At 37.8% G+C, this 23472-nt stretch overlaps 1 protein-coding gene across 3 annotated transcripts in view; it reads left to right on the top strand.

Annotated features, from left to right (window-relative positions):
* ARHGAP15 (Rho GTPase activating protein 15) overlaps positions 1-23472 on the top strand; it is a 600173-nt gene that overhangs the window by 72821 nt on the left and 503880 nt on the right. For 2 of the 3 annotated variants that reach the window (XM_045868934.1, XM_064586464.1), the window contains exons 3-4: positions 1375-1443; positions 17084-17145. In XM_045868934.1, coding sequence (XP_045724890.1) covers positions 1375-1443; positions 17084-17145 — 131 coding nt within the window. Of the gene's footprint in view, positions 1-1374; positions 1444-15737; positions 15983-17083; positions 17146-23472 lie in introns of those variants that run through there. The other variant, XM_054506238.2, reaches the window with a different exon arrangement.

Below are 23472 nucleotides of genomic sequence, written 5' to 3' on the forward strand. Positions count from 1 at the left end.
ATGGGGTTCAAGGGTTGTATAGAGTCATAGGTTTTGAGGCCAGGTTTTTGGTTTCTTTGCTAATACAAGTCTCTCAAAATCTTAAAAGGCTTTGCTTTAACCCCTTCAGTCAGTTACATGTGCCAGTAACCACAAAGCCATCCAAAGTTCTTTTCTAGACAGTTCTCAGACCTGCTTTATTCTTTAATACCTCACACTCATCTTGCAGTCTCTCCTTCTCTCTCTCTCATTCTTTCTTTTCCTACTTCCCTGTCTCTTCGGCCTTATACCCTGCCACCTTCATGTAAAATACTGGAGAATTCCTGCCTAGTAAAATAGGATTATTAATTAGCGCTTCTATTTAAATTATCAAACAGTACAAATTTCATCATAAATTCCTTCTTCTTCTCTTTTTGTTTTATCATAGAATCAGTCTATGGTGCTTCTTTGGCAGAAACCACCATAGGCATTTCAAAAATTTTGTTCCAAAACCACTAATCCATTGATTATTGTGTCTTTAAATACATTCGTAGAAGAGGGCCTGAAAATTAATAGAACATTGACTCTGAAAAAGCTGAGCTCATATCATATCATAAACACAAGGTATTTCAACATTAAATATTTTGTTTCCTTGCAAGTCACCCTGAAATATAAAGATATAAAACAGTAATTTTTTTTTTATGCTTACGGAGTCTGGTCAAAAACTCAGATAAGACGTAGCAGGAACAGCTTTTGTCTACTACACAGTGTTTGAAGCTTCTACTAGGACTTGAAGCATGGGGATGACTCAATGGCCAGCAGAGAGAACCATCAGAAAATATCTATACTCATATGACTGGCAGTTGATACAAGCTGTCTGCTAGAACCTCAGTTAGTCTCTTAGCCAGAAAACCTATGAGGTCTCTCCCTGTGATCTCTCTGTGTGAGATGATTTGGGCTTCATCCCAACATGGTGAATATTTTCCAAATGTGAGGGTTCTAAGAGAACAAGGAGGAAGTACATGACATTTTTATGCTCTACTATTTTAAGTCATGTAGAGTCACTTCTGCCGTGCTTTTTGAATGAAACAGGCATAAAGCTCTGCCCAGGTTCAAAATGAAAGAACATAGACCCCCCCACTTGATAGGAGGAGTGTCAGGGTTACATGGTAAGAAGTGTACTTTGAATAGGAGATATTGTTGCAGCCAGCAATCTTTGAGTACACATTTTATTCAAATTAGTCAATGTCTAAAACATTTACTTTCCATTTTATATCTACTCTGTTTGACTTCTTGAATGAATCTGAATATGGTTATTTACCTGTGTACTTTACTAAAATATGCTCTTTTAAATCATTTATAGCTTTTTTTTGGAGAAAAATAATATAATAACATCTAATGCCAATATTTTTTCAGATATCCCGACACAGAAGGAATCATTCACAGCATGTCTTGAAAGATGTCATTCCTCCATTGGAACAATTGGTAAGCTGATTTCCCTACAGTATTGTATTATTTATCTACTGCTACAGAATAAATTAACCCAAAACTCAACAACTTAAAACAGCACACATTGTAATCTTATGTTTGTGTGGGTCAGGAATCCAGGCATGGCTTAGCAGAGTCCTCTAGTTCAGAGTCTCTCAGAAGATTTCAATCAAACTTTAAGCCAGAATTGGGGTCACATCTGAAGGTTTGACTGGGGAAGGATCTGCTTTCCTGTTCATGCACATGGTTGTTGGCAGGGTTCAGTTCCTTCAGGAATGTGATCCAGAGGCTGCTCTCAGTTTCCTGCCACGTAGGTTTCACCAAAAAGGCAGCTTGCTTCTTCAAAGCAGTGAAACTGAGAAGGCAAAGGATTCTGCTAGCAAGACAGAAGGCAAATCCTTTATAACCTAATCATGGTAGTGATATCCTGTCAACTTTTCCACATTCTCATGATCAGAATCAAGTCACTAAGTCCACTCCATACTCAAGGAGAAGGGATTACACAAGGCTGTGAATAACAAGAAGCAGAGATTATTTGGGGCCTACTGAAAATTTTGACAATATTTTTTAAGAAAAAAATTAATCCCAGGGTGCCTGTGTGGCTCAGTTGGTTGAGCATCCAACTCTTGGTTTCAGCTCAGATCGTGATCTCAGGGTCATGGGATCAAGCCCTGTTTTGGGCCCTATATTCAGTATGGAGTCTGCTTGAGTTTCTCTCTCCTTCTCCCTCTGCCCTCCTGCTCATGATGTCTCTCTCAAATAAATGAATAAATCTTAAAAAAAAAAAAAGAAAAAGAAAAAAATTAATCTCCTACCAGTAAATTCTAAGCCCACTAAAGCCGGGATTTTTTGTTTCCATTTTGTTTGTTGTTGTATCCTAATGACTAGAAAAGTGTCTGAAACATTGTAAATAACATGAGTGAAGTATTAGAAATATCTTAAAAACATATAAGCCCTTGGGGCCCCTGGGTGGCTCAGTCGGTTAAGCAGCTGCCTATGTACGGGTCAGGTCATGATCCCAGGACCCTGGGATTGAGCCCTGCATTGGGCTCCCTGCTCAGGGGAGAGTCTGCTTCTCCCTCTCTCCCTGCTGCACTCCCCCTGCTGTGCTTTCTCATGCTCTCTCTCTGTCAAATAAAAAAATAAAATCTTTTAAAAAAAGCCAAAAATACAAAAAACATATAAGCCCAAATTTCCTGATATGTTCTGACACTTCTTTCTATTAATAACTCCTTTTTGATAAACATAATACCCCTTTTCTCCATGCTTATCCTTCCTGTTGGATTTCACATTGACCAACATGCTTCCAGTTCCATTGGCTTATAGGATACAGCACCTAGATGACTTTATTCCTATCTTTTCCCTGCTATTCCATCCCCATTATCTTTTTTTTAAATTTTATTTTATTGTTATGTTAATCACCACACATTACATCATTAGCTTTTGATGTTCCCTGATTCATTGTTTGCGTATAACCTCCAGTGCTCCATGCAGTACGTGCCCTCTTTAATACCCATCACCAAGCTAACCCATCCCCCCACCCCCCTCCCCTCTAGAATCCTCAGTTTGTTTCTCAGAGTCCATAGTCTCTCATGGTTCTTCTTCCTCTCCGATTCCCCCCCCCTTCAGTTTTCCCTTCCTACTATCTTCTCTTTTTTTTTTAACATATAATGTATTATTTGTTTCAGAGGTACAGGTCTGTGATTCAACAGTCTTACACAATTCACAGTGCTCACCATAGCACATACCCTCCCCAATGTCTATCACCCAGCCACCCCATCCTTCCCACCCCCCACCACTCCAGCAACCCTCAGTTTGTTTCCTGAGATAAAGAATTCCCCCATTATCTTTGGGCTTTCTCATCCTCAACACCAAAAATATTTATTTTTCTAGTTCAGTTCTTTTATTTTCATTCATTTTGCATGTTCTAGATCCCCCATCTCCATTCTGGCCATTGTTCCATTACTTTCTTTGTTTTAGACTAAAAATTCCTTATTAGGATTATCTACTTTTATTGTGGTTGGTTTCTCCCCTCCTTTATCTCTTGAACCAACTCCATTTAGACTTTTATCTCAACCACTAATCTCCTATCGAGGTCATCAATTGCTTCTATATTGCTAAATCTATTGGTAAAGTCTGTTTTCTCATTAGACCTCGTAATTTAACCCAACTGATAACTCTCTTTGAAACACTTTCCTCATATGACTGCCATGAGTAAACCACTTTCTTATGGATCTCCAATGAATTAAATAGCCACCCATTTTCCATTACTTTTGCTGGTTCATCTTCATCTTGTAGCTCAACCTAACTTTTCTTCTTTCTCTTTATATTTATTCCCTACAGTGCATTGTTCAGTGCCCTGGTTTTAGGTATTATGTTACACTAACCACTTCTCCAGCGTGGCCCACTGCTCTAAGCTCCAGTACTGTATGTTGTGGTGTATTCACTTATATGTCTAACATACATCTCAAACTTAACATATCCCAAGCTCATTCTGATTTTCTCCCAAACTTGCTTCTTTCGACCTTCTCCATTTCACTAGATGCTAACTCTATTCTTCCAGGTTCTTCAGTCAAAACTCTTAAGGTCATCTTTTCTCATAACATAAACTTAAGCATCTGTTAAGCTGTTTGCTCCATCTTCAGAATACACCAGAATCAGTTCTCTTCTCACTACCTTTATGCTATCTCATCTCTCACCTGATTTACTGCAATAGCCTTCAACTGATGTGCTGCTTTCACCCTCGCTTTCTACTTTTTATTTTCAAAACAAGGGCCAGAGTGACCTTGTTAAAATGTAAGCTAGGTCATGTCACTCCTTGATTCACATTCTTCTCTGGCCTCCAGGATCTCCCAGGGTAAAGGCTGACAAACTTGCAGGGTTCATCTTACCAGATCCTACTGGTATCAGCTATCTCTCTGGCCTCACCTTTTCCCTTCTTCTCCTGGCTCATTCTGCTCCAGCCAAGCTGACCTCCTTACTTCTCTCACAGGGCCATTATACCTGCTCTTTCCTATGTCAAAATGATTCATTTTGTGCCCAGAAAATTGTAAGGCTCATTCATTCATTTGTTTTGAACCTCTGTTCAAATAACACCTTTTAAGATAGGTCTTTCCTAATCTCCCTAAAAACAAATAAACAAATAAGAAAACACACTACTGCCATTCACACTCCTTTTCTCTTATCCTAATTGAACTTTCCCCGTGGAATTTACCACCATGTGGCATACTATACAATTTCTTTTTTTGTTAGAATGTTCTGAGAGCAGGGGTACTGTCTCCTATATTCGTAACTCCATTCCCATGATTATAACACTTGCTAGAACATGGTAAGAACTCAGTAAATGTGTGTTAAATTAATGTACAAATGGAACAGTTAATGGTTTTTATTTTTACTTGCAAGTTTGTAATACACAGATCTATACTTGTATACTTTCTCTTCATTATCTCATCCTATATCTTGAAGTGCTAGCCAGTCATTTGTTCTACTGTGTCTCCTTGTCATCTTAGAAGTGAATTCTCCCAGACTGAACCCATCATCACTTTGTTCCCCAACTGGTTTCCTTTTCCATCAAGCCTCTCTTTACAAGTAGCAACCATGCCTCCAGGCTTAGAATGCATTTTCTTGGATCCTCTATTTTATCCATAGCCCATTAAGCAAGTCACTATTTTCCAAAGCAGTTTCTCTGCAATGGGTGTGGTGCCCACATTTTTCTTTATGGTTATACACACATCCTTGCCCAGGCCTTCAGATGCTTCTGATGGCGGCCCCCACCTCTCCCCTGGACCTGCGTAGCAATTCCACACCAGTCTTCTGGAAACGGTACCTTCATTACTTCATTTTCCTTGTCAAAGCACTCAATAGCTTCTTATTCTCTATGACATCAAGTCTATAGACTTCTCTCATGGGTCCTTATTTATCTATTTATTATCTACTCCCAAATACACACCCTCAAGCTAGGGATGGTAACATGATTAAGACATGGCTTTTACCCTGAGAGTGCTTGGATTTTCTGTGACAATTTCTTCATCTTGGCACTCTTTTGTATTGTTCACTCTCAGTTCATGGGTAATATACTTGTTCCATGGTTACACTGTAAATACTTTGAAGTTAGAGGGTCATGACTTGTATTTTCTTTATTATACCATACTTCCCCTTACATTGCTTTTGATACTAGGGCTTGCTCAGAAAGGACATTTTTGTCAACTGATTTAATAATAAGATATGAAAGGTGTATTAAAATTATACTGTTGATTCAGATGTTAACAAATATATGCCTGCTATTTGTAGAGGTTGTCTACGAGAAAGATTCTTTAAAACCTGCTGGGGGGAGAAGGGGGAAGGGCAGGGGGAGAGAGAGAATTCCAAGCACGTTCCACACCCAGCTCAGAGCCCAACGTGGGGCTTGATCTCACCACCCTGAGATCATGACTTGAGCTGAAATCAAGAGTCGGTTGCTTAACCAACTGAGCCACCTAGGCACCCCCCCAATTAAATTTTCATTATCCATTACCATTCACACTAAGGCTTGAATTATTTCTAAAATCTATAAAGTTTTCTTTGTGTCTGACTAATCTAACCTTATATTATTTTTTACCTAGACACACATATTTTTTCCCACAAATCTTGTATGTTCCTTACTTTCATCTCTACTACTCCCTTCCTTCCCATTATTGCTTCTGGAGGCAGCCAGAGGTTCTCACAATAGTTTCCCTTAGCAGTACCAGTCAGGATGAACTATTATAGATATAATAGTATACATTAAGACATTTTAGAAAATAATAAAATTCTTTAAGTTGGTGTTATTACTCATTGTTTTTACCATATGGATTTTTGAGCTTATTTATGTCCAACACTTTTTGCTATATAAATCTCATTTCCTTTATTTCAGAACTCCCCTGAACATTTTCTAGAAATCATGAGAAGCCTTGGCTTTAAGCATAACTGGCAAAAGTATCTCATTAGATCTACCCCCTTGGAGAAAAATGATTCATTTTACAAAAGTGGAATCTGCCACGGTGGGTGCGCCAATAGATGCTATCACCCTCCGGTAGCCAGGCTTCACCTCTCAATGCTCCCTTTAATGAAGTAGATTATGATCAACATGGTTAAACAGAAGCATAATGCATTTGTTTTGAATACTGGCAAAAATACATTTCTAGCTGGAGTCTAAAATCTCATGGCAGAAACCACCCAGTTCACTGACAGGTGACGTCATTCATGCCACATGGTATACAACTCCATATGCTATCAGTGCAAGAGATCTAAATTATTTTCTGAGAATCCGTATGGTTGCTTAACAAGTGCTGTAATGCAGCAAAGATTTTAAACAAGAAACGTCAAATATACTAATATGTGTTTGTTTCCCGATCTTGTATATTTCATGTTTAACTGTTCATGATACTTAATTATTTTCAGGGCACTTTCCCTTTTTGCCTTAAAGAAATGCTTGACAAAAATAACCATGTTTATAACATGCTAAATTTTTATCATCTTTATTTTTATCAAAAGAGTATGAGACAGTCTATGGATAACCCTGCAGGAGTCAAAAGCCTGTGGCAGGTTTTAGAGAATCATCTGCTACCTCCTGTGCTAGGAGGATTTGTAGGATGGAGCTCAGGAAGTTGCCATGGCTTGAGGGCAAAGCAGGCTTTTGCAGATAAACCTTAAGTCTCAGATTCTACCTTTTGGAGCCAGATATCATTTTGTGGATTAATTAATACATGTGAGGGCTTTGAGGATGAAAGACATTGTAAGCATACAGTGTTTTTTTATTTTAAAACAAAGGACAGCCACTCTGGGGAAATAATTTTATTGATCAGGCTGTGCTTTCCTTAAATTGCAAAAAAAAAAAAAAAATTTCCAAAAGCTCTTCAGGCTTTCAAAATTTGACTTTAGTAAGATAAAATTAGGCTTTCTGAAATAACAGCCTCCCAGACCTTCAAGTTGGTAGCGTGTTAATACTAAGTTATATAATTTAATAACTCTAATAGAAACCATCTCCTGGTTGTTGCTGGTTCCCGTGCTCTTCCTTTCCTCCAACAAAAGTGTCTTTATTAATTCCTGTATTTGTTGAGGCCATCCCTGTGCTAGGCTATGCTAAGTTTGGGGTATGCAAGGATATGCTAAATAGTCATGTCCTTTTCTTGAGGAGCTTTCATTCCTTCAATCTAGGAATGAAGTATTAAACAAGTAAAGGAAGGCAACATTCTTTAAATGCAAATGACAAAACATGCTATGGCAGCAGAAAAATAAGTTCCCATAAAAGAGGGGCTAACCTACCCTGGTTTAAGGAGTCCTAAAAGCACTCTTTGAAAGGGGCATTTAAACTGAGATTGCAGGATACACAGAGTTTGTCCAGCAAAGAACTCAAAGAAGAAGAGGTTGTGAATAGGAGGAACAGCAAGTGCAAAGGTCTGGAGGTCAGAACAAAGTCCATTTTAAAAAACTACAAGACTGCCAGGGGCACCTGGGCGGCTCAGTCGGTTGAGTGTCTGCCTTCAGCTCAGGTCCTGATCCCAAGGGCCTGGGATCGGGTCCCGCATCGGGCTCCCTGCTCAGTGGGAAGCCTCCTTCTCCCTCTCACTCTCCCACTCTCTCTCTCAAATAAATAAATAAAATCTTTAAAAAACTAAAAAACTATAAGACTGCCATACCGGCTTGAATGTAGTGAACAAGGGAAATGGGTTGGGGGTGCAAGGAGTGCGAGGCAGTGCTCAGATGATGAAGGGTCTTGAGGTTATGGTAAGGAGATTACAAGCCATTAAAAGACAGAAACAGGTTACAATAACATCTCCTATCCACATTTGAATTTCATTTAACTCTAGAGTAGAGAAAAAGAACACACACACACACCACCACCAACAAAGGCTATTAACATTGAGCAATGCTTTCTTCCTTACTGCCTAGAACAAAATTAGGTTATAACAAAACAATTGAATTACGCTAATAAATTGCCCAGACAGGAACTGGGAAGGCCATTCCTTTCTGAATTCCAATGACAGGCAAAGAAAGAGCAATGTATTTAAATCAAGGACACAAAGAAATATAATTTAGGGAAGAAGAAAGAAGTTGAGGATGAGGAAGGAGAGGTGGGATACAAGAAAAGCCTCCAGAAGACTGAAGAAAACTCTTGAGACACAGAGATGTCCCCTCATCAGCCAGTTTCCCAAAAGAACCTGGACTTGTTTGGTGGAGGCCAAATGAAACACACTGGTTTCAAGATGAAAGGCTCAGGAAAAAAGCCACGGGAGTTCTTAAACATCCAATAGCAGCTTTTTCAAGATGACATTTTGATGAGTTAGGGATAAATAAATCAGAGACATGTGGGTAAAATTTCCCTTGAAATACACAGGGGTTTAAAATGATGGGGAAAAGCACTTGGCAACATATAACATGTGCTTTGCCAAACCCAGCATTTGAAAAACGGTTCAAGACATTCAGCAGAACCCCAAAGCCCAACATGTTCTCTCATCCTCCGAGAAAGTGAGAGGGGTAGGATGTCCATGAAAGCATTGCACAACATATATACTAATGGGTGTAAATAAGTTGCAATGGGCAAACCATGCCTAACTCTGAGACCTGAAATCAAGACCAGCCTCTCTGAGAATGCTTAGTTGCTCTTTCCAGACACCACTCGTGTATGACAGAGAATCATTTTTCTTCACTTTTCTTCTGCTCTCCTTTTCATGTAATCACTGTATCCAACTTGAATTTTGGTTTACCATTCTTGAAACATATATACAGAGTAAATTATACATTTATGTTAGGCCAAAGCACCATATTTCATTCTTGAGGTATTTGTAAAGTAGTTCTAAAATTAAGCATCTAATTTTTATTTTAAATTAGTGCTTTACATGATGTACAGATAAGCTGGATTTTTAAGGTGATTTTTTCCCCTCTGCTTTCATTTCCATTCTTAATGGATTGTGTCCCCTGCAAGTCCATAAACACTGTCAACCGATCTGATACTGCAATAAAGCTACAACCAGTATAAAAATCACTGGAGACTGAGAAGAAAAATGTAGGCAACGAGTCCCACAGAAGAGAGTGGTGCAACCTAAAGACAATGTCACAAGAAGAAAAGCCCATGGAGATATGTAGGATGAATATATATAGCATGGTGATTATAGTTAATAATATTGCAGTCTATCCTGGATATTTGCTAAGAGAGTAGATCTCAGGTGCTCTCACCACAAGAAATATTTGAAAAGGTAACTATGTGAGGAGATGGATATGTTAATTAACTTGACTGGACTAATAATCATTTCACTATGTATGTCAAAACATCATGTTGTACACTTTAAATAAATACAATTAAAAAAATAAAAAAATAAAAAATAAAACCAATGGAAAGAAGAAGAAATATCTATTTCTGTGGATAGTGGAGAGATGAAGAAGAGATTAAGGAAAAAAAGAGAAGCAGCATCTGGGGGTAAAATGACATAACCAGATGTGTGCTTTTTGGTAGAAATCATCCAAATAAACAATATTGTCAACAAAGTACTGTGATCTATAAAAAGTTCAGAAAAAAAAATATAGCAGGTACCTTACTATTAAATAGGAAAATAATTAAATGCTACATCTGTTTGAAAATGGTAGTGGCCCAGGGTTGTGGTTATATAGAGATGATGCAGAGTTCTCATAGAGGAAGGTCAGTCAGTCATACGGAAAGTTTCACAGGGCAGCACTACTTTAGAAAGCTCACTCCAGTTCAGGGATGGGGCCTGCGTCAGCTTTGTGGATCTAGAAAGATTTCATTTCTCAATGATCAGGATCCCTTGGAACTATCTCATAGTAACCGAATTTGTAAGAGGCTGATATATAAACAATAACTCTGATTTATAAATTTATAATGGGAGATATACTGATTACCTAAGTCACCCCTGTTATACATCAAAGGACCTGAGAAGCTGAATTAGGAGTCAGAGGGTTGCCAATGAGCAGAAGCAGAACAAAGAGTAAAAGAACAATAACTTAAATGCATCAACAGAGCAAATATTGTAAAACATAAGGGCTGTGTGATTCTGGTGTTAAAAGTCAATCCCTTCTCAAAAAAAAAAAAAAAAAAAAGATCAGTCCCTTCTCATCAAAATCTGGAGGAAGTCCTCAATTCAATTCATTTCTATTCATAAAGATGCATTTTAACGGAATTCTTGTGGTGGACTGGTGTAGATGAAAGCCTCTTCTTTTCGATTCGACTTCTTTTATCTGAGAACAACATGAAGTCTTCACATAATAAATGGTGGTGTCTGTACTTACAGTTACAGGCTGGTCTTTCTCCCACGATTGTTACCATTAATCACTGGTTGTCTTCTGCACTCCCGCCTTGTCTATGGCCTCCAACTTAGGTTGATAAACAGGTGCTATCTGGGCATCCCACTGCCATTCATTCTTCTCATCTATATCTCAGCGCAGTTGTGTCTGCTGTATACTTCTTCAGTGCTAGCCGACTGGCTGGCATCCAATCTGGACAAATTGCTGATCTTCCCTGCCACTTAACATTAAATAGGGCTTCTAAGGAACATTGGACAAATAGCTCAAGAAGCCAGATTCAGCATCTAAAGATTGGTTGACATTTCTTAAGTATACAAAGTTCAGGGAGTGCCTGTACTTTAAAGAACTTCAAGTTGGCCTGGAACTTGGCATTTAGTATCCTAAATTTAGACATAAAGCTATACATATTTTTTTAAATTACTAGAGATAAGACCATCTGAGCCTTAGATGACCAGCATACTCAACTGTTATTTAAAGATTATCATTCCTTCAAACCATGGGATTAACATTAGAGTAGGAATAAATAATTAGAATAATTAATATGGAACCAGATATGAATCCACAAACAAAATACATAACAATCTTCTGCTTGTTTTAATACTTCTTTCAGCTCCTATGAGCCTTCTAGAATAATTGAGTTCTAGTGCCTGAAACATGGTGAGTTATTTCAAAGCATCATGACAAGAAATAATAAAGTAATTAAATCTACCTCATGGAAACGTTGCTTGCCAGCAGGGGACTTAACATAATGCAGTGCTTTTCAGTATGGGAAGACTGGTTAGAATTTTCTCTTCCAGAGCAGAAGCTGGTCTGATTCACTAAGATGACTAGAGGGGAGTATGCTATCCAGTCCTCAAAAGAGAGGAATATGAGCTCACAAGCGTATAAGCTCCAATAAGATTAAAAGGGTCCTATTAATCTTTGAAGTCCCCTTGTGAGCAGAGCAGCTGGTATTTAAGGGGAAGGGGAGGTTACTAATTGAAAATTTGTTGAATGAGTGAATGAGTGTACATGAAGTATAGAAGAGGCAATTGAGAGAAATGAACACATGATCCCAGAAATGGGAACATGTGCATGGTGATTGTACATGTGTATAACTACATGTCAGTACATGGAGACATGTAAACACATGTATGGTAGTAGTAAGTGTAGTAAGAGTATGTAATAGGAGGATTATTAGCTGCCTCTAATGACCTGAAAGGCAGCTTGGACTTTGGAAGATGACATAGGAGAAGAAAACGAACTTGCTATTCACCTCTTCCTCTTTCCCTCTTCTGGGGCCTCTCTCTGTCCATGGCTGGAAACTCTATTGGATTGACCAAGACCATGGGAACTAGCTCAGCCTGTTTGAAGACAAGGATGTCATACTGATAGAACCTTAACCTGAGAAATCCAGCCCCTGGCCTCAATCTCAATATCCTGAAAAAGTCCAGAGTATCTGGAGAAACATTTCTTATAGATTGAAGGAGAGAAAATTTTGATGTATCTCAAGCCTGCTTGTGTTGGTTTCTCCCTGAAAGAGTATTAGTTTTTTCCTTTTGAATTTCTCTTCCCTTTTAAAAGAAATGTCCATCAATAATACATTCTGGGCACTACACATCCATCCAGTGGTCTTTTAGTGAATTTTTTGGGGGGAAGAGGGCAATATTCTTAGTTGAGAATGCATGCATCGATTTTTATGATGGGTTGAGAAGTTTTGTAGGTTTTTGGTAGATAAATTCAGACTTTTGGTAACTATTTTATTGTAATGGGGAGAAAGCTTTAATAAAACAATAAAATTTGTCTATGGTTACACAACAAAATTTCTCAATATACATTACTAAAGAAAGGGACCATCTCTGTGATGCTAATTGCTACTGAAAACATTTTTCTTCCAAACATTTGTAGAAACCAGTGATGCCCAGTGTTAAACACTGAACTTATTATGTGGGTTTCAGGGGGTAGACAAACAGAATTTTCTGGCACTGAGGAAAAAAAAGGACAATATACATAGAATAAAAGGTGGGAAAAACAAATAGATGCAGCCAAGCACAAAAAATACACCATTATTAGTAGCTTCATATTATTTATTAAAAATGTATTCATCAAATAGATTTTAAAAAGAAAATACTGTGTTTTATATTAGGAATATAATAATGAACAAGCCAGAAAAGATCTTACCTATGTCAGAGTAAGTCTTGTAAATAGCCAATTCATTAACTGGTGAAATCTTAGTGGTTTGGGACAACTCATTTATCCCCAAATATCTCTTCCTTTCACCTGTTATAGGTAGATGGATTTTTTGGCTTTTTCAGTTTTCTGTAAAGATTTTTAACAACATTAAAACAGTCACTCATGCATCCACTAATTTGTTTAAACAATATTTATATTGTGATTACTGGTGTCAGTAAGTACTGTAGGTGCTGGGAATCTGGGGTGAAAGGTAATCACTGCACAGGAGCAGGTACAACCACATACAGTAGTCCCCCTCATCCACGATTTCGCTTTCCATGGTTTTGGTTACCCATGGTCCATCGCAGTCCAGAAGTAGATAATCCTCTTTCCAACATATTGTTAGAAGGTCAATAGTAGCCTAATGCTATGTCACAATGTCTACATCATTCCCCTCACTTCATCTCCTCAAGTAGGCATTTTATCATCTCACATCATCACAAGAAGAAGGGTGAGTATAGTACAATAGGATATTTGAGAGATAGAGACCACATTCACCTAACCTTTATCATAATATATTGTTATAATAATTATTTCATTTTATTCTAAGCTATTGTTGTTAATCTCTTACTGTGTCTAATTTATAAATTAAACTTTATCTCAGGTATGTATGTATAGGAAAGAACATAGCATAAATACGGTTCGGTACTATCCATGGTTTTGGGCATCCACTGGGGGTCTTGAGGTCTTGGTATCCTCTGCAGATAAAAGGGCACTACTGTAAATGGACAATTATAACATGACCCAATAAATGCTATGATGGTGATAATGGTAGAATAAAAATGGGGATTTGGGACAAGGGCACCTAAAGGAGATTGCAGAGGAATCTTGGAAGGACCCTCTAACAATAGACAGACTACATTTTAAAGTAGATTTAATGTGTTTAGGAGTTTATGGGTTGGATACACGATGGGGTGGAGTATTACAGTAAAGGGGAAAGCATATAGGGTGGAATTGAGGGAATGTGGTCCTTTGATCTTAGGAACTTCTTTTTTTTTTTTTTTATTTGAGACACATATTTATTCAGTTATTGGCAAGCAAGTTCAAATGAGTCACTTAACCTCCCTGAACTTCACTTTTTGTTTCTATAAAAAGGCAAAAGTTATAGTAAGCATCTAGTTCAATTCCTGTGACTTAGTATGCATTTCAGAAATGTTTTCCCACAATTTTCCTTCACAGAAACATTGTGACATACCATACATTAATGTATTTGGTACAGTATGAGGTATGGGAATATAGCAATTTTAGAAACTGTGTAAATATATGATATTTTATTATAATATTTGACTATTAGAATAGAATTCTTATGGTGGGAGAAGGCTTAAGAGGTACCTGACCATTTTCTATACAGTATCAAATTAAATCCTCCAATAACCCTTTAGTGAATAAAACATCATTTTCTACATTTTATAAATGAGAAAAAAAAGTCACTTACCCAAGGTTGTATAGTTACAAAATAGTTGTAAGATTTAGATTTAAAATGGAGGTCTGTTTGATTTTAAAACACTTGTTTTTGTTTTTTTTATTATGTTGTGTTAATCACCATACATTACATCATTAGTTTTTGATGTAGTGTTCCATGATTCATTGTTTGCATATAACACCCAGTGCTCCATTCAGTACGTGCCCTCTTTAATACCCATCACCAGGCTAACCCATGCCCCCATTACCCTCCCCTCTAGAGCTCTCAGTTTGTTTCTCGGAGTCCAGTCTCTCATGGTTCATCTCCCCCTCTGATTCCCCCCCTTCATTTTTTCCTTCCTGCTATATTCTTCTTCTTCTTTTTTTTTTAACGTATAATGTATTATTTGTTTCAGAGGTATGGGTCTGTGATTCAATAGTCTTACACAATTCACAGCGCTCACCATAGCACATACCCTCCCCAGTGTCTATCACCCAGCCACCCCATTCTTCCCACCACCCGCCACTCCAGCAACCCTCAGTTTGTTTCCTGAGATTAAGAATTCCTCATATCAGTGAGGTCATATGATACATGTCTTTCCCTGATTGACTTATTTCACTCAGCACAATACCCTCCAGTTCCATCCACGTCATTGCAAATGGCAAGATTTCATTCCTTTTGATGGCTGCATAATATTCCATTGCATATATATTACCAAATCTTCTTTATCCATTCATCTGTCAATGGACATCTTGGCTCTTTCCATAGTTTGGCTATTGTGGACATTGCTGCTATAAACATCAGGGTGCAGGTACCCCTTTGGATCCCTACACTTGTATCTTTGGGGTAAATACCCAGTAGTGCAATTGCTGGATCATATGGTAGCTCTATTTTCAACTTTTTGAGGAACCTCCATACTGCTTTCCAGAGTAGGCTGCACCAGCTTGCATTCCCACCAACAGTGTAGGAGGGTTCCCCTTTCTCCGCATCCCCACCGACATCTGTCGTTTCCTGACTTGTTAATTTTAGCCATTCTGACTGGTGTGAGGTGGTATCTCACTGAGGTTTTGATTTGGATTTCCCTGATGCCGAGCGATGTTGAGCACTTTTTCATGTGTCTGTTGGCCATTTGGATGTCTTCTTTGGAAAAATGTCTGTTCATGTCTTCTGCCCATTTCTTGATTGGATCATTTATTCTTTGGGTGTTGAGTTTAATAAGTTCTTTATAGATTTTGGATACCAGCCCTTTATCTGATATGTCATTTGCAAATATCTTCTCCCATTCTGTCAGTTGTCTTTTGGTTTTGTTGACTGTTTCTTTTGTTGTGCAAAAGCTTCTTATCTTGATGAAGTCCTAATAGTTCATTTTTGCCCTTGCTTCCCTTGCCTTTGGCGATGTTTCTAGGAAGAAGTTGCTGCGTCTGAGGTCGAAGAGGTTGCTGCCTGTGTTCTCCTTTAGGATTTTGATGGACTCCTGTCTCACATTTAAGTCCTTCAACCATTTTGAGTCTATTTTTGTGTGTGGTATAAGGAAATGGTCCAGTTTCATTCTTCTGCATGTGGCTGTCCAATTTTCCCAACACCATTTGTTGAAGAGACTGTCTTTTTTCCATTGGACATTCTTTCCTGCTTTGTCGAAGATCTTAGGTAACTTCTAAAAGATTTAGCATTTAGTACAGGGGAGAAGGTTGAGGGCAATTCATCTATAGTGAAAAGATGGAACACAGGGTAAGGACTTGAGATAAGGGTATGTGGGAAAGATGGGGAAAAGTGGCAGTAGGGTGCTCAGAAATCAAAGTGCCTATTAAAGACTTTGCTGGGAGTCAACTCATCACAATTTGCGTTGTACATTTATTTCCCCTAGTACTCCACAAAAACCTCTGTGAAGTTATCACAAATATTGAATCTCCTTTAAGAAACTTGCCGTTGTATTAACAATGGAAGCCAATAAATACGAACAGGAAAGGAAGCAAACCCACATTATGAAAGAAGATAATGAAGTAGTGCTACTACAGTGTTTCTTGGTGACTGAACAAAATGCATGAAATGTCACCATTTTAAATGCCCTTTCATGGTTCAACTGGTTCAGACACTTGGTTCCACTGAATTCTTTCCACTTCCTGGCCTCAGCAGATACATGAGGTGGTGAGGATTAGAAGTAAAAAGGAAGAACTTTTCTAGGGGTGCCTGGGTGGCCCTGTCGTTAAGTGTCTGCCTTCAGCTCAGGTCATGATCCCAGAGTCCTGGGATCAAACCCCACATGGGGCTCCCTGCTCCGCAGGAAGCCTGCTTCTCCCTCTCCCACTCCCCCTGCTTGTGTTCCCTCTCTCACTGTGTCTCTTCTGTTAAATAAATAAATAAAATCTTTAAAAAAAAAAAAAAGGAAGAACTTTTCTAAGGATTATCAGTAAAATTAAGGAAGGCATTATTAAATTTGTTTTTGTTTTGCCATTTTTAATCAGTTTTGTAAGCAAGTGACTTCAATGCCCAGAAGGAAAAGTGAGTAAAGGTGTATCAACATCTAACAAATCATTCACATTACTCTTTGTAATCTTTCTTTTGGATATTTAACGGCTTGTAATGATTATGATATTGCAGGCACTTCCCATAAGCTATATATGCATTATTAATGAAGTTCTATGACTGGAAACTTCCATCACTGCAATGACTGTTGGAAAGCATAGGTTCATTCAAAATAATAATGCATAGGGGTTTGTCACAGTTTTAATATATACATTCTTCTTGCAGATGGTTGAAAAAGAAGGCTATCTTCAGAAAGCTAAAATTGCAGATGGTGGAAAGAAACTAAGGTAATAAAAGTTCCTTAATTCACTTTTACATAACTATGATAGTTCTCCATCTCCTCAATTTGTGTCACTGCTGTTTAGAAAGGAAGGCCCTATGGTAAGAGACTAGAATATTTCCCTCTGCTATCACTATGATCAACATTATTTTCACTATAATTACAGTTTTCCAATAAAGCACTACATTCTATATTGTTGCACATAATATTAAATGAGGTGCTTCTTGTCCTCCTGGAACTTGAAATCTTAAAAAACATGCAAATAAATAAGATAATGGGTCTTGATTTTTGAGATGAACAGATTAAGGGATGAGTGCTCTCATTTTGCAGTGTATAAAAATCTCCCTACAGCTCAGGTCTTGATCCCGGAGTACCAGGATTGAGCCCTGCATCGGGCTCCCCGCTCTGTGGGAAGCCTGCTTCTCCCTCCCCCCCCCGCCCCCCTCCGTTTGTGTTCCCTCTCTCGCTGTGTCTCTCTCTGTCAAATAAATAAATAAAATCTTTAAAAAAAAAATCTCCCTACAATACATTGGGAGCATATTGTTTGAAGATTGGGGGGTTTGATATACATTTTCTGCTCAGATAAAAATCATTTGAGAAAAAAGGAAAATAAAATCATCTGTCAGATAAAAAGTTGAACATTGCGCATCTGAGGTGAAATGAACACAGAATCAGTAAGAGAAAGTAGAAAAAGAAAATAAGAATTCCCCATGCAACAGCACCAAGAAAAAACGTCGAAGGAAAAAATGAGGTTGATAGGTAGAGAAAGATGCTAGACATTCTCTATGGATGGGATATTTAGAAATAATCATTTCCATTTTAGAATGTTTCCTATTTCTCGAGTACATACTATTATATACTTAGCTTTGTGCTAGGTGATATGTAAGCTACAAAGATATGTAGAAGGTGCTCAAATCGGGAGACAAGGCATTCACTTATGACTGTATTATTAACAGTTAAAACCATAAAGGATGAATGTACTAATTAGCTACACAATGGGACACTTGTTAATTGTATAATGCAATTCATTACTGGAATGACACTGGCCAACAATAGACCATAAAGTATGCTTTTGTTTACTGCCTGTAATTGAGTATGTATATATTTATTTAAAGAAGTAAAACTGGAGAAAACAATCAACCATAATTCTGCTGCTTAAAAGAGCTATTTCAATTTTAAAGAACGCACTCTACTTTTGGCTTATATAGTGTTTTATTCTGGGATGGTAAACAGGACCTTGAACCCTCTTCTACACTGTTTCTGTATAGTAACGCTGCAGCCACATTTCCTTTTAGGGTCCAGGAGAGACATGAATAGGACAGAAGGTCAAATGCAAGGCTGCTTTAAAGGACTGGACTGGTCCCTACCCCAGTGGAGAATCTGGCTTAAAGAGTTGGACTCTGAAAGGGCACCAGGATGATTTTTTAACTTTGGCTAACCCAGCCTAGTGTCCTCCTTTTCCTTAGACCTCAATCCCAATTACACCAGCTCAGGGAGTAGTGCTGAGGGTACAGCAATGACTCTTCCCAAGATAAATAAGTGAAGACCCTCTCTTACCTTACCAGTTACGTGCTCACAAAGTCTAAAGAGGGACAGAAAAAGATCTGAGGACTTGTCTAAGTTCAGGTTTCACTGGGCCTTGGTAGGGGAGAGGAGGTGAGAGCTGAAAGGAAAGCCTCATATATGGAAGAGGAGGAGATACTGAGAGGAATTCCAGAAAATAAAGATGATGTCCCGGTTTTGCCTGTAAACTGTCCTTATAAAATAGGTGGCGATGTCAAGAAAAAACAGGAGCAGAACAAGGCCCTTTCCCCAACTATCTCACATGAATACATTTTTAAGGCAGTTTCAATCAGTGTGTATACCATTCTGTATTTGTTTCATTTGTTGTTACTTTAATCAGTTTGCAAATCATTTTTGTGCTCTAGTTTAAGTTCATATAAACATTAGCTTGTACTCCGTTTTATTGTTATTTCAATCAGTTTGCATACAATTATGCATTCTTTCAGCTTTTTTCATTTAAAGGTATAGTTTCTTTTTTTTTTTTAGTTTTAGTTTCTTTTTTTTTTTAACATCAGGTGCACAGAATTGAGTTGATTTTACTGTTCAGTGTTGGCTTTATATTATCATCATTCTGGGCAAGACCCCTAGCTGGGTTTATTTTATCTCAGTCTCCAATCCTCACTTCAATCCCCTGTAGAATGTATGTTCATCAAATCCACTCTCCATATACTCATGTGGTTATATGTGTGGCATTCTAGTAAATAGTGTATAGTTGTGAGTATGTGAATGTGTCCTAAATTGCATAAGCCTTTTTGTGTTATAAACTTCCTTCTGTTTCTTGTTACTTTTATTCAATGTTAGTGTTTGGACATGGATCTGTATCTATATATTTAAAATGAGTTCACTTCTTCCAACTGCTGCCCATTTTGCCATTGTGTCCATACACTACATTTTACTTAATCTCTCAGTAGTGGACCCCTAAATTGTCCCTAACTCCTTCCATCCCCCGAACAACATGCAATAAGCCACACATATATGTCTCCTTACGCACCCGTTAGGTATTGTCTCTGGGGCATATACCCAGGAGTGAAGGATTGCAAGACACACACATTTATAAATCCATTGAGTGCTGCAGCCAGACTTCCTCCTGGATGAGCGCATGAGTTCACACTCCTGCAAAGGTCAAGGCAGCTTGTCCTGCCATCATCTCGTCACCCAGCATTATATAACTCTCAGTTTTGCAAGTCGATGGCGAGAGAATGTTACTACAGTGTTGCATTTATTTTTATTCCTCTCACTGGCATTTCGGTTGAGCATCACTTCATCCATTTAGAGTTAGTCAGGTTTCGTATTCTGAGAATTGCCTAGGTATCAACTTCAACTATTTTCTGTTACTTTTCTCACTTTTTGAAAGAACTAATATCATCGAGGTAGTCATAACCTTGTCAACTTTGGACTTTGTAAATATCTCCTTCAAGTCTCTCACTGTCTATTTACCTTGCTGATGAAAGCCCTCAATGACCCAAAATCTTTAACTTTGATCCATACTGGTCCGTAATTTTACTCCTTATTTTTTTTTTTTTTTAATTAACATTTTACAAATTGAACACTGTAGATGTAGTCACCATGTTTAATAACATGTAATATCCCGTCAGGTTGATGGCACTGTACTATACCAAACCATTCCTATACTCTTCTTTTATTTGAATTTTAAGTTGATTCCAGCCTTATACTAAAATAGTTATAATTGCAGCAAAACTCCTACTGTTTGTCAATGTTTCTTTTTTTTTTAAGATAAATGCTAAGCCTGAAATACTTGATTAAATCACATAACCTTTTTTTAATTAATTAATTAATTAATTAATTAATTAATTATTTTTTAAAAGATTTTATTTATTTATTTGAGAGAGAGAGAATGAGAGACAGAGAGCATGAGAGGGAGGAGGGTCAGAGGGAGAAGCAGACTCCCTGCCAAGCAGGGAGCCCAATGCAGGACTCGATCCCGGGACTCCAGGATCATGACCTGAGCCGAAGGCAGTCGCTTAACCAACTGAGCCACCCAGGCGCCCCTCACATAACCTTTTTTTTTAATGTTATGGATTGCCAGATTGCTTTGTCCAATGAGTCGGTATGTTTTTGTAGCTAGTAACAAGATGGTTAGTTTAATCATAACCTTGAAAAATTGTGTAGTTTTTATCCCATTGAGAATTTAGTAAATATTAAATAGTATAGCATAGTTGCTATAGTCTATATTTTTAATATAAATGCCTTTTGGTTGCCTTTTGCCCACTTATCAAGGTACTTTATATCTGTTATACATTTTACTGAGTTAATAAGCAGTATTACTAAATGCTTACTCTGTCAAGTTTAGCTAAATGCTTCATAATACTGAAATGATACTCTAAGATAGGCTATATTATTATTTTACTTTCAATTTTACAAATGAAGAAAATTGATCACTAGTATTAACCTCTCCTTTCTCCCGAACCTTATTGTATAGATAGTTAGTACCAGATTTTAGCCCTGTCCTCTGTTTGAAGTAAGTTAGTTTTTTTTCTCTTGCTAGAATCTCCTTAGAGCCAGGAAGCAAAAACTGCCCTGTTATTTCATACCATTAACAGTACCAAGGGCTTCAGTTATCACTTAGCAGACATTATTTTATTACTGTCTATAAAGTTTTCTGTCCAAAAATAATCGAAAGCTATTCCCATCATGCATTGTTTTTATTTTTCTTCCTTCCCCTCCTTTTCCTTTTTGTTTAGCTTCCCTCTTTTATATATTTTTCTTTCTCTCTAAGAAAAGTTTGACCTCTCTCTGAATATGAACAAGAGTGGGTAAAAGGAAGGAGAACTCATTGGCTATATCTTACATTCATAAACGGCTGTAAGTTTAGCCTTGTATTGAAATAGCGTTCTATAAATTACCACGTGATACACAGACAGGATTGAAAGCTGAATACATTCAGCGCTCAACTTTAATTTTTTTAATTGTTAACATTGAAAATATGTTTCACTTTTCTATGTTTTAGTTTAGGAAGTCCTTCCTTTTGGGACTTCCATCCCCAAAACGAAGTAGCAGCCCAGGTCTCTCTGAAGCTCTGTGAGGCCCCAGTGAAAAGCTATTTTCAATACTTTCCTTTACAAAAGGTACCTGACAGTGTGGACACTATGTGTCCATCTATGCCTGTCACTTTCACTTCATGCCTGCACCTTCGTCATCTCCCTGGTGGCTCTGCACAGCTGATCACATCTAGCTGTCCCTCTGCTCTGCTCTCTGGGGGCATAGAAAGTACTTGGGGGTGAAAAGATGAGCAGAAGAGGGGTATGGGAAGAAAAGAAGTGAAGGTAGTGCAGTGTTTATTTCTACTAGTGGTCATTTTCATCCCAGAGCCCAGAACTATGAGACCTTTGTTTTTATTTGTTTTCTTTTTTTCTTTTCTTTCTTTTTTTTTTTTCTTGAACAGTTGTTTCTCAGAAAAGACTTCCTTTAGAACATGATGCCAAAGTACCCTGCTAATGTGAATTTATTTTTTCTTTAGCACTTTCTGCTCAGGATCCCAATAAATTCTTCCAGGCTGAATTGTCATTCTCTCCTTTTATGCTCAGTAGTGAGGACTGGAGGGAAGATTTGGATAGCACAGAATACAGAAGTTAAGTTGTAAAGGTTTGTTTTAGTTTTAGGATTTCCTTCATATGCTCTGTTATAATTTCCAACATCTGATAACTCTTCGGATATATCAAGATTTTACATTTCTTGCAATACTGACAGAGATGTGTGTATTTATACTGCAGTGTCTCTTTGGCCCACTTTTAGCAGTGGCAATTTACAAGAGATTAGAGTATGAGAGAGAAGAAATAATTTCCTAACCTACCAGTTTTAGAATGAGTAAGAACACTTAACAGTGACCAAGGGATTTTATGCACAATCAGTCAGGCCTTCTAGAGTAAATCACTTTCACTCCCACCACTGAGGGGAATCATGTCAAATCCAGTGTGATCAAGTCAGATAACAAAGGCAGGTGGCCCAGGAAAGTCTGAAATTTATGAAGTTGTCTCATATGTATTTTCCTCTGACTTTTGGTTGGCCACCCGTCATTACCTAAAGGAGCCATAGGTAATGGTGGTAAAGGTGGGTGTAGGATATAAAACAAATGAATGTGTGAAACCTGAGCTCAAGCTAACAAATTCTTATAATGGTAATGAATATTTTAAGAACTATTTTCCATCAAGCTGTCTTCAGAGAAGCAGTTACAAAGTTGCTGTTATTATGTGCTGCCACCCGGTGTCCATTTTGTAGAATGCAAAGAGTTTTCTGCCAGACTGATGGCGGCGTTGTTTTTTGGGTTTGGGGGGGATTTCCCCCCTCCCACCTCTACAACCAGGGATTTGTTTTAGGAAAGTTTTGTGAAGTGTCTCACTTGGATAAAATGTCCCACCAATTGCATACATGTAAATAGTTGTCATTCAAATTTAATTCTTCCCCCTCCTAACTGTAGTAAGCACCTTTTCCCACCTTCAGGGTGATTTTTTTGTTTGTTTGTTTTTGTCAAAAGAAAAATAAAATATACTTGCATTTCTTGAGCAGCAATCTGTTTCCTGCATTGAATTACTAGTATCAATATCAATACCTCACCTGACTGTTATCCTAAATTTGTGGGGAGACTGTCCACCTATTCCTAACACCTCTGACTTACTGAGGTTGAATATTTCCCGACCTCTGTGTCTTCCTTAGCCCTAAATCTAGCCAATAGTTGGTGTTTTTTCCTCTGTGTGGAAAAATAGAAAAAAATGTCCGTACAGTTTAGATGATGAGTTGCTGAGGCATTAATTGG

This window comes from Mirounga angustirostris, unplaced genomic scaffold, assembly GCF_029215605.1.
Source record: "Mirounga angustirostris isolate CCGP_5_RB_7025 unplaced genomic scaffold, mMirAng1.0.hap1 SCAF_3, whole genome shotgun sequence".
In the NCBI taxonomy this organism is placed as follows: Eukaryota; Metazoa; Chordata; class Mammalia; order Carnivora; family Phocidae; genus Mirounga; species Mirounga angustirostris.